General features: G+C 32.7%; 1 protein-coding gene across 1 annotated transcript; it reads left to right on the top strand.

Annotated features, from left to right (window-relative positions):
* The first annotated feature begins 1,445 nt into the window (after positions 1 to 1,445).
* On the top strand, positions 1,446 to 4,685 carry LOC122603369 (CTD nuclear envelope phosphatase 1-like). The gene is made up of 6 exons (XM_043776046.1): positions 1,446 to 1,888; positions 3,077 to 3,205; positions 3,305 to 3,425; positions 3,512 to 3,593; positions 3,768 to 3,921; positions 4,283 to 4,685. Exons 1-6 carry the CDS (start codon positions 1,616 to 1,618, stop codon positions 4,409 to 4,411), a joined length of 888 nt encoding a protein of 295 aa, XP_043631981.1. The 5' UTR covers positions 1,446 to 1,615; the 3' UTR covers positions 4,412 to 4,685.
* The last annotated feature ends 8,349 nt before the right edge of the window (positions 4,686 to 13,034 follow it).

The raw sequence follows: 13,034 nt of genomic DNA, 5'->3' as shown, positions 1-13,034 counted from the left end.
TGAATGTAACTATAATTAATTAATATATTAAATGTAATTTATTAATTAATTTGATCACAAAAAACTAACGGTCGTCTGTTAAATGTTAATAGTTAACGGTACTTAATTGACGGACTTAACAGAGGAGATGATTGTAATTAATAAAACAATTAGGAAACCCTCTAGAATCTTCTCTAGAGGGGACGGCCAAAAGGGAGGAGGAAAAGGGTTTTTGAAACCCTAAACTTTGTCAACAAGTTACTTAATCCTATAAATAGAGGCTTAAGTTAATTGTTTTATTCATTCAATTCACAAGGTTTTCCAAAACCCTAAAACTCTTCTCTCTCTTTTTGGTTCTAAGGACCGAAATTCTCACCCCTTTGGGTTTCTTGGTGATTTCGATCAAAGTAAGAATAAAATGAGAAGTCAATCGTTGCCGGTTCGTGATCAAATACTAGCATACATACATTCTAACGTTGTGTGTGCGATCGTAGAGAGGTTAATTTAAACCTTTTTCTTGCTTTAATCTCTCCAATTTAAGGTACACATTTTATACTTTGGTTAATTAATTAAACTGCATAGATCTTGTCTTCCGTTGCGTGCTTTGTGATTTGATTTGATAATAGTTATATAACCCAACACATAAGTCACACATATGATAAAAAGAATTTGGGTTTTTATGTTGAGCTACTAGATTGGTGTCCGCATAATGCAGTGGCGGTAATGGCGATGGTGATGGTGTGGTTATTAACGTAAAAGTAATTTCATTGTGGTCGGAGATGTGATGCATTGTTGCGTGGGACATGAAAAGGGGGTGGAGAGAGACGAATTTTGAATTAAGGTTTTTGTTATGTGTTTATGCGTGAGGGAGAGATAGATATAAAAAATTTTTTAAGGGCATTTTAGTCACAGTTTATAAAATAGAAATAAAAATATATTAAGATAGAGGGTAAATATACCATTTGAAGTTCTTAAAATTAAGGGGAGAGAGAGGGGTTTGTTTGATGGGGTTAACTAGTATGTTTTCTAGCTGTTTGTACCATGATTTTCAGAGAGGAGAAGATTTTATATTTAAACATGTGATTTTCATGAGTGGGGTGGGGGGGGGGGGGGTTTGTTTTGTCGTCAGTAGTTTTAGGAGAAACTAATTGAGAAATAAAAACTTACTATATGTTATCTTAATAAAATTAATTTTATGACGAACACATGTTGGTCAAAAATCACAACTTTTAGTGATGCCAAATCTCATGGGGATTGATCAAGAGCCACCACCACCCTGGCTTAAACCAACCATCACGCAAATGAAAACAATCCTATCCTTCTAAACTCGATCCACGTCTACCCACTCTCACCTACCTGCGCGTGTTCCACACTCTCCCCATCTTGTTCATTCACCTTGACCACACCTCCCCTCCTTCCCTCCCATACACCTTTGATTATTATTATTATTATTATTATTATTATTCCATTTTCATATGCATACAAACAAATGCACCCAAATATACCAATTTCTCACACACATACAAACACTCAAAAACCTATACATACACAATTACACATATACATATACTCATCGGTTTAATCGTGAGATATTAAACTTTTAATTACTGTTTTATAGAGTATTAATTTTCTGGTGATGGCGGAGATAGGCGGTCAAGGAAGTGTAAGTGAAGTATACGCGCCGGCGACGACGTTACAAGTATGGAGAACACTTGTCAACTGGTTGACTTTTTTGTTTCAGATCTTTGTTCAGATCGTTAGAGGTACTCCTTCTGTCGCTTCGTTTATTAATTATTCTGCATCCTCTTCAACGACGTCGTTTAAGCCTTTGCCGGTCGTTGAGTTCCCGGAATCTTCCGTTCGTATTCCGTCTGTCGTCACAGAATATAATTCTTTGGAAAAGTTAACGGTACGTTAAATTGCATTTTTTTATTTGCATTTTTTTTTTATTTCTGTTATATTTAAGAACATGTTCTGTTTGTTTCAAGATAATAAAAAAAGAAAGAAAACAGTTACTGTTGTAAAACATTGAATAATAACAATTCTTATCTTTATAGTTTTATACGAGTATACTATATATATACGTACTATATGTCTATATCTAATATAGATAGAGATAGATGTATTAAGTGCTGGGGAGTGTATCTTTATTAGTGCTTATAAGACTTAACAGTTGTGTTTAAGGCTCCTCCCCTGGCTTAGTTAATACGAGTATTAAGTTGCGTTCTCGCTTAAAAAAGCTAAAACGCAACTCATAGCCAAACACTTTGAACAGAGTTTAAGCGTTCAAAGCTACACTCGTAGATTACCTTTGAGACGATATGGTAGTAACTATTTTTTCATGTATACATATCAATTTTTTCCGTTCTTTTGTATCGATTAAATACTACTTAATTGATATTAGTGGGCTGTGGGACAATAAGCATAGTGGTAATTGGTAAACCTTGCTTGTCTGGTTTATTAAACAAAGAGCATACCTCTAAAATGGGTTGTTGTTTCCTTTATTTATAGCAATTTCCGTTGCTTTTGCCCTTGTAAGAAAAGTAGTACTAGATAGGTTGCTTTGCTTTTCTAGTTACGCACTTACGCTGCCTAACTCGAAGTTTTCTATATGACTATATACTATTATATTTAAATTTTTTACCTCTTTTTTTCTATAGAATTGTGCTTGTGAATAAGAATATGCATACATAGGGAGAATGCATAAAGGTTTGTGTCTGGGTTTCTGTCTGACCTCATTGTAGAGAAATTAAGCATTGGATGATTTGTACCTTGGATTATGAATAGTAAGTACGGAGTCTTTTTGCAAACTAGTGAAGCCTGAAATGGTACGTTTAGGAAGTCTGAAGAATGAGTTGAATGATGTTATGTGTAAATTAAACTTACATGGTTTTGAGATAAACTGGAGCACTGAAAATTTGTTGCCTATGGATTTTTAGATTTATATAGTCTAATCTTGTGGAAAAATTGCGTGAATATATTTAGTTTAGAACACATCTGATCATGAATATCTGGTTGAAGTCATGGTTCAAGCATGGATACATAAGTAGTTAAGGTTACGCGTAATTTGGAATCACACAAGTATCTCTGGGTACAGGTTGTTCTTGACTTGGATGAAACTTTGGTATGTGCCTATGAAACGTGTAGTTTGCCTGACAGTGTTCGTAAACAAGCGACAGATGCTGGATTGACATGGTTTGAGCTAGAATGCATATCTTCTGACAAGGTGAGAATATTTATAATCATAGTCAAGGTATTTCTTCTATAGTATTAAGTACTTTATAAACAACTAATTCAACATTATACATGAACTTTGGATTTGAAGGAATGTGAAGGAAAACCCAAAGTCAACTACGTGACAGTATTTGAACGTCCCGGATTGCATGAATTTCTTTCCCAACTCAGCAAATTTGCTGATCTTGTGCTATTTACTGCTGGTCTTGAAGGTTTGCGTGTAACCATACTTTTTATTTACATATTTGCTATTGATCTTCATCAGTCTTTTGATTTGCTCATGATTGCACCACTGCAGGATATGCACGACCACTTGTTGATAAAATAGATCCTGAAAACAGTATTAGCCGTAGATTTTATCGACCTTCCACAACTTCCACGTAAGTAGTTCTATATACATGTTTATATTCATCCGTTATTTCTTGGGATCCATCTTCCCTCATCTAAGAGGAGCGAGATAGTATGTTGGAGGCTAGTATTTTAAGTCCATAATAGGCACAAGTACTATAAAACTTATATTAATATCTTAAATCCTTTTGTATTTTGTGAAACAGGGAATATCGGGAACACGTGAAGGACCTTTCCATTGTATCAACAGATTTTTGCAGAATGGTCATTGTTGACAACAATCCATTCAGTTTCTTATTGCAACCAGTCAATGGAATCCCCTGCATACCATTCTCTGCTGGACAACCACGTGATGATCAGGTATTTCAAATCAATTATATGAAACTTCTTTACTTGAGGTGGCATAATGGGTGGGTCGGGTAAGGGTCAAAACATGAAAGTTTTGTACGGGTTGGTTGATGGGAAACACGTTTTGTATAAATTTTATTATAATGATCCAGTTGGTTTATGTATAAAGATCCATACTTTGGGTGACTTTACTTCCACGTGTTTCTTTCTAAGCTAAAAATTCTATTGATCTATTTCACCCTTTAATATAAAACATAATCCGAATTGACCAATTCAAAAGCAAATGGGGAACTTGTCACTTTTTTTGTATTACAAATCTCCACTTTGAGTTTATTTACTCACAAAGACACTTGTTCTTGCATAATAAAACCAGCTTCTGGAGGTCCTCCTTCCCCTTCTTAAGCAACTTTCTGAGCAGAGGGATGTAAGACCTGTGCTTTATGAAAGGTTCCGCATGCCTGAATGGTTTGAGAAACATGGAATCCCTGCCTCTAGGACTTAATTCTTCGCTGGAGGCACCTGAACAGCTACCACGAAAGCATAATTTACTATAAACGCACCACATTTTGTATAGCTATCATATGGTGTTTGTATACAAGAGGAGACTCGTTCAGAGGTTCTAAGTTATTGTTCCCTTGCAACACATGTTCAAATGTCATATTCTTGTTGTAAGTTGGTATATAGTTTGCAGTACTACTGTATATACAACTTTCGTTAAATTTTAATTTGAGTTCTGTAAACCTGTTGCAGATCAATAAATGACTGACGTTAAGGTATCATTGTTTCATTCCCGAAGGTAAAAAGGAGGTCTTATTAACCTCACACCGAAAATACAAAAAGAAATTTAAATGATTATTATAATCTGTATCTAATGTATTAAAAGTGATATCCACTTCTATTAACCTCGCACTGGAAATACAAAAAGAAACTTAAATGATTATTATAATCTTGTATCAAATGTACTAAAAGTGATATCCACCTCTATTGAACTAGTAGTGACAAAAATAAACTTTAGCAGGCAAGCTTAGGTATTTAATGGGAGGCAGGGGATTGTGGAGCCAAAAAGAAGAACATCAATGATCAATGCACTTTGATTATTGAATAGGTAGTGTGCCACCCATTAGACTGAAATTCCAAAAGTATAAAGTCTAATGCGGGGGCTCACACTTTCTAGGGGTATACTGATGGTGCGAGTACAAGATAACTTTACAGTAGATAGTAAGTTGAGGTAGCAAGACGGGTGGGCCTGATGATGGGTCAAAACATGTTTGCATTCGAACCAATCGTTTCTTAACACTTTTCTGAACATTCTAGTACTTATATGTGAATAATGTGTTAATTGTGATCACATAGATATTAGAAAGACAAGTATTAACACCACTTGTAGTAAATTAAACATTTGCCCACTATAACTTGAACCAATAACCTTTTGGATGATGGACAAACACACATACTATTATACCCGGTCTCCTTTTGACCTCACAAAAGAGCCTTCCACTACCCCTCGCATAGTCGCATAGCTGCCTAACTGAAACATGTTCATGTTTCATATTGTTGGGCTCCTGTTGTTTTGTGGGCTTGTATTACATACCCTTGCTGGTGTTGTCTCTACAGGAAAGCAACAATTGCTTAGTTGAAGTGGTGATCCCGGTTTTTGAATCAGTTGTTTGCTTTATGTAATGTGTAGTTTCAAGGTGGATTATTAGCGTACCATTCTATTTCATTGCGCTTCAAACTAGTTTATATCTTTTTCTGGTAGGTGCTAATGGAATTCTTCCTACACATTTCTAGCAGGCCCCTAGGCTTTTATGATATAGTAGAAATATTCGTAGTTAGTATTTTCGAAAGTGTATGTATCTATGAATTGTCTAGGCTCATTGTATATAGCCCTCTTGGTAGATAGACACTGGACAATTCATAACTATAACATCACATTCTTAAACATTTACATATTCATAAACCACTGCACATTTACATATTCAATTTATATATAAATTGAATTGAACCCATCGCATATATCATACACACACACACACACACACCTTAAAGTTTATTATTTGTATATCTGCTTTGTCGCATAACATGAAGAGAGTATTCCTTACGACAAAATTAGCAAGAGAAACTCAGAAAACAACAATATGGAAAGCAGAAATAAGGACAAAGATGAACTTTAACAATTGTATAATACGAGTATGTGTTAGCACTTAAGCTAAAGGTGACAAAAACAAACTTTAGCAGGTAAGTGTAGGTTTATTTAATGAAAAGTTCGAATTGTGAAGCCGAAAAGCAGGACATCACAGTGGACTCAGATTCTTGAATAGGTTGGACCCTCAAAACCCGGTTACCAAACTAAAATTCCAAAATCTGATGCTGGACTTTTTAATATGCTACATAAGTAGTGGGGTCATATATGTTTATGTAATTCAAAGTAAAACGTATTTTACAATCCAATGTACACCTAATCTTTCCAACACCATTATTATTCCTTTTGTGTTGACACAACATTTTCTTGTTCAAGGTTGTCTTTTCATATAAATTTATAAAACTTTTGTGACATCTGTCACCAAAACTGGTAATTTATTATAGTCTCTAACTTACATTCCAAATTTCTTGACTAGTCAATATGCCTATATAGTATAACAAGCATAGAAATGTGGTGATCATTTCCAATATGGGATTTCTATTACTTGAATTTCAATAGTTTAGGATTGAGATATTTGATCTTCCTAAACGTAGATGACTATAACTATCCCCGTAATTTCTAGACTTGTAGTTGTTAATCATATTTATTTCTAGACATTGATAAATTAGTATACGCTATTTAGTGGTGAACGAAATCAATAATTATAAAAGTAATATATAATTAGTATAAGTAGTAAGATAGTAATAATAATAGTAAAATATCATATGTTTGGTAAAAAAAATTTAGTCATATATATATTACAACAATTTAATGGTGAGCAAGGAATTTTAATTCCATTAGAATTCTTATGATATATTAAGTCTAATCATAAACTAACTAAAACACTTATATATATATATAATAACTATAAAAAAACAAACCCTTTTGATTTTGCTTCTCTTTTGCCGATCAACAAACAAACATCACAACATAAAATATATTTTTTTTATTATTAATCATCTCATTATCAAAGCAAACTTTGGTAAGTTTAATTATAATTCTATTGAATCTTGATTTAAATTACAATTAATAATAAAATTCTTAAAGATTATATTCTATTCTTCTTTTCAAGGTATCTAAGAAGAAGATCATCAATCTTGGGGTAAAATCACTTGTCTTCTCTTTTCATATATATTAGTCTTTTTAATTATTAATATATATATATATATATATATATATATAAGCATATCTTTTTTATTTATTAATTTTTATTTATAAGTAACCTATTTGATGAATATATTATGGCAAATTTATAATAATGAATGAAAGGTTTTTTTTTAGGGTTAAATCAAAAGCTTGAAGTATAAATCATATTAATGTTAAAAGTTTAAGTATTTAATGAAGCATAATAATTAATGTAATAAAAGAAATCCAATTATGAAGGCATGAAAATCATAATAACAGATTTAATTAGGTGTTGGAAAGATTTGAAAGTTTATATATAAATATTAGTTGTAGTCTTTAAAACAGTAAGTTTGGGTTATTTCAGAATCTGGACAGATTCGGTTTGTTAACTTTGAAAGGTCGTATCTTGGTCATGGGAGATGGTTAAGTCACGTTTTTGGTGTCTAAAATTAAGTTCAGGAAGTCTACTTTCTGGTGGAAGCGGTTTCGTGTCAAAATATGAAGTTTAAGGTTGTCAAACGAATTTTATAACAAAACTGCGCAAAGCTGAGTTTTCCGAACAGATTTTGGTCGACTTCAAATAGTCATATCTTGGTCGATTTTATGAACTGGACAATTATTTTTCTCCAGAAACGTTTTTGAGATGTTAAGATTGTACAGTAAAAAAATTGGATTTTTTTGAATCTTCGAAGGCCCTTAACTTTTATAAAACTTTTCTATGCGCGAACAGTGATTTTTCTGACTAGTCTGTAATCATTGAATTTTTAAAAATAGTTAACGTGCCAAATAAATTATGTAAAATTCATGTAAGTATATAACACTCTAAGGTAACAGTAGTTAAGATTTGGAATCTTGAATCATTCGTTTCATCCTAATAAAAATAGATAAAGTTACCAAAAATTCAGTTAATATGAACTTGTAGAATTTAATCTTAAATCAGTAAAACAAATATTATATATTAAGTTATGTGACTTGTAACTTAATAATATATGACAAATCAGTTGTGAATATTTTGAAAGTAGCCATATGTGTATTTCATCAAATACAGGTTACAATGGACGGTTCTTGACCATGTCCATAATTGTAACTTGTTCATATTTATATGTTGTGTAGATTCTAGCGACCTTGTTGGATTTGCATAACTACTTGCTTGTTGAGGTGAGTTTCGTGGCCCCTTTTTATATTATTTCTTTGGGGGAAAATGATGTTCAAAACACTTTTCATTTCTTTATTAGCTGTGTCAAAACTTGTTTGTTTTCATGGACAAATACGTGAAATTATGAAATGTGTATGCTAGCTTGCTTGTATTGATTTCTTTGATGCAATAGATGTCTTTTGATATCTATTGAAGACTATTGGAAAACTATCGACCAACTTTATACTCCAGCTGGTAGTTGTTGGTATTTAAAGCATGATTGAGTTGTTGGCAGGAGTGATGGGGATTGTGTTGTTGGATAACTATGATGACATTGATCAGTATTTAGTGTGCTACTACATGTTTATATTTACACTATTGTCCAAACTTGATATATCATGCACAGCAAACTCATTTGTATTCCTTTAAACCTACGAACTCACCAACATTATGTTGACATTTTCGAGCATTCATTTTCAGGTAATAACAATGTTTAAGAAGATTGAGCTTATGGACTTTAGGAAGACCAATAAAGAGATCCTTCATGGACTCCTAGATTGCATGTGAAACATTGAATGCTATTTGCAATTATTACTTCTTTGCTATTTGAGGCGTGTTGCCTAGACTTTCCGTTTGTGGAATTTACATTTATTTGAATTTCATTTAGTATGACTCTATTATAAAGTCCATGTGCCATTGCTATATCTTTTCGTCATATCCTACGATTCCGCCTAAGGTGGGGTGTGACAACTTTATAACACTTTCAACATTTTAAGTTTCTGTTAACTATCAATAGACATCTCCTTTATCATTACGAGCATAATGCTCGCGCGTTGCGGCGGCTAGAAGGTGAGGACAATAGAAAAGGGAGCGGTGGTGGAGATCGAGGGAGGCGATGGAGAAATAGGGCGGCGGCGGAGGGTGATAGAAGGTCGATGAGAGCGTGTAATGATTAGAGAATGGGGAATGGAAGGTATATAAAAGTGGGTATAGGGGGTATTGTGAGAATACTGAAAAAAGTGCTTAATTTTCAAAAATAAAAAAGTTCATATGCTTTATAGAGGAGTATAGATATTGTACAAAAAATATACAACTGAGGAATTTGAGTATAGTTTTCAATGGTCGCATACATATTCCAGGTATCACAAATTCTGTTTTGGAGTAATACATGAATTTTTCTTATGTTTGACGGCAAGTTCAAGAGCCTGGTTGAATAAGATTTCAAAATCCTGTTAATGCCTCGAACCCTGAGCATACTCTCCTTTTGGAAGGTGTATTCATTCATTGATATGACGGCATGGTTTAAGATAAACTTGAAGTGGAGTACAAATGAGCAACTTATGTGACCCCAAGCCATAGGCATCTCATGTGCAAGATTAATGATGGTGAGAACGAAAAAGTGTGTGTATGAAACATGCTTTGTCTTACATGTGGTCTTAAAATGCTTCATATTATTTCATTTTAACTTTCTTTTTTAGAAGAAGTGAAACATGATGTCCATTTCTAGAAATGGAAAAAGTGTCATGAAATTATTAGTAAAATTATGTCAAAATAAATTCTATTGAAAAATCTGTAACTAATACGGATCATCATCAAGTTAAAATAAAATACTAATTTACAATTTGACAATTATTTATTGATTTCATTTAGTTACATAAATGATAATAACAATAATAATTTCGACAAAGGATAAGGAGGTTTAACTTAAGCAATTACAAATGTTACTTTCAAGAGATGCTTGGTTAAGAGTATTATGGGATAAGAAATAGAAAAGACATGATTAATTATGCTTAATCAATAGTGCGTAATGAACAATTACTGAGTAAATTGAAGGCAATGGAAATAATAACCTTTTTGATTCATCACCACCACTGGTCACAACCATAACCACCACCTCTGTCACCACTTGTCATTGTCATCACCGTCTATATATATATATATATATTTATTTATATATATCCCAACGTTCCTCACCAAGTCTGACCCATTGGTATATATATATTATTGTGTATTAAACAAATAACATTAACTACAATGATCATGATTCATACGCATCAAGCTAACCAGTGTTAATGCAGTTATTATATTCCTTATTATTCTTATGCATTTCTTTTCTTTTTGTCTATTCCATTTTTCAACTTGAACTAAACGCATTTGGTTTGAGACAAACTAAAAAATAGTTGCACATATAATTTGGGATGGAGAGATTAATAAATAGTTACGTTGAAATATAAAATATGTTCATATATATTATAGTTTCTTAATACCTCGACAATTTGATGCCACAAATAATATGATCTAATATTATAAACCAATAAGCCCAAATCTGTCGATTCTTTTGAACATGTTACTCGTTGACTCCCAAGTCTTACGATGCATAAGATTACATCAAAATTCAACAATGAGCTATGGGACTAACACTTTTCACATGCTTCCTGGTTATTAGTTAAGAACATTCTTAGAAAGACATATCATTTCGGGGAAGGAAATTAAATATCCTCTAAAACCTCCTAAAAATCTTCAATTGTGACAATTAAACAAAATTAAAAAAATATAGAAATATATTTATCATGTAATCATGATATTAAGAGAACTATAAAGAGAATTTGAAATAAATACATTAATTCTCGGTCTGTAATATGATAACGATATCCTCTAATAACTTTTTATGATTTCCTCATAAACTTCGAATTACATTACACTAAATAAATCTTACAAAGAACTGAATTTTAATATTATTATTGACGAGCACGATACCGCGCAATGCAGCGGTAATTGTGGCGGTGGCGGTGATGGTGTGGTGGTGGGGGTCGACCTGTTGGTAATACTCTTTAATATGACATTCTCATATTGAGAAATTATGTCTAGTGGCATTCAATCAGAAAATCCATTGACAGCTGCATAAATGACTAAAATTTGTTTTTCAATCGGAAGTGGTGCTTTTTTGGTTGTTTCAGTACTTCTGTAGTCATGCCCTCAAATTGACTGTGTTGGTAATGTGGTCGATCTCTAACGAACAATAAAGATTCAATACCATTGTGTTCAATCACAACTGTTATTCAAAATAAAATAGTATTTAAAACAATCCTCATGTAAATTTTAACAAGAGGACTCTATAATATAGATAATGCATCCATATGATCTTCTTCTTCTGGATTAATAATCCACTTGACTTGGTATGAAACTTATATTAAAACGTACACTCATGTATATATGAGTTAATGAGGGGTCAGGTTTGGGGCGGGTAGTACTAAACCCGAACCCGATAAGGAATATACGACGACGAACCCGACCCGATACCCATCGGGGATAAAATCATGCCCAAAACCTGAAACCCGACCCGATAAGGATAGTTACTTTTCAAAAATATTTACCAAAACTTGTATGATTTGAGAAAGGATACTACTTATTCTTGATGTTTTGAGAAATGGATGTGCAAGTTATTGAACGTAGATACAAATTTTGTTGATATTAGTGTGGAATATAGATTCAAAACTAATTACTTATAAATATATAGATATAGGTATTGATATCGGGTCGGGTCAGGGTAGACATGTCCCAGTCCCTGCCCCGAACGGGTTCGGGTATCGGGTTTCCTCACCGGTTTCGGGTTTCCCCGTCGGCTTGGGTTTTTTTTGCCATCCCTACCATAAATGTATGATTAATTTTATACCCCAAGTGATATAACTATTTTACCAGGTCAACTCTTTAAGCTTTACGTTATTAATTTTATTTATATTAGTTGTATATTCACTATAACTGATCATCGGTCGTATTCAATACATGCGGACAAAATGAAAGATTTATGATCACACACAAGTCAAAAGAATTGCATACAAAATAACAAAAACACTTAAGAAATGTCACTACAATTTAATACTAAAAAATAAGTTCTAGAAACGTTCATAGGAGTACAAAAGAATAAACTAAAAAGAGCATCAATCGATAGACATAATTAGAAAACGAACCTAAACGGACACTTAACAAATTAAACTTCATTAATCTTCCAAATATTTTCACCTATATTTGGCGGTGTTTAAAATTACTTTTTCAAAATGATATTTACTCCTCAAATTCAACCTACAAATTTAAGCGTGTACTTGTTAATTTTTATACATTACGACATTTTAATTAGATTTTATCTCATTGCTAAATAATTTCGAAAGCATTCGATCGATCAATTAGAGGGAAACATATTTATCACCGGCTCTTTTTTCACACAAAAACTTGAAGTCTTTAATTTTTTGGAATATGATAATGACAGCCCTTAGGACTGTTACTAACAACTTATTACATGTTTAAAAACTTATACATTATATATTAAAAACCATTCCCTAATTTTTCTAACAGGTACAAATTTTAATGTACCTAATTAGTTTTTACTGACAACCCTAATAAAACCCTAAATTTTTACATTGTACACAAAAAAATTAGTCAAATAGTCAAAGTATCAAATACTTAAACAAACATTACGACTTTTATGAGTTATGACCAAAGTCTTCCCATACGTGTAAAGTGTAAACGAAGTTGCAGTCGAGTCCACATAGTCACACGTGTCATCAACCTATAGCTCACAGTATATCACAGCAAGTCAAGCTAGCTTCACCCTACCAGCTATCTCCAATGGGGAGTTCTTGATGCCTTTAGGTATATTTTCTTCTTCAAAACCAATGATTTTTTAAA

This window comes from Erigeron canadensis, chromosome 6, assembly GCF_010389155.1.
Source record: "Erigeron canadensis isolate Cc75 chromosome 6, C_canadensis_v1, whole genome shotgun sequence".
Taxonomy (NCBI): Eukaryota; Viridiplantae; Streptophyta; class Magnoliopsida; order Asterales; family Asteraceae; genus Erigeron; species Erigeron canadensis.
The sequence above is the reverse complement of the archived record's forward strand: the minus strand, read 5'-3'. Positions and strand labels throughout refer to the sequence as shown.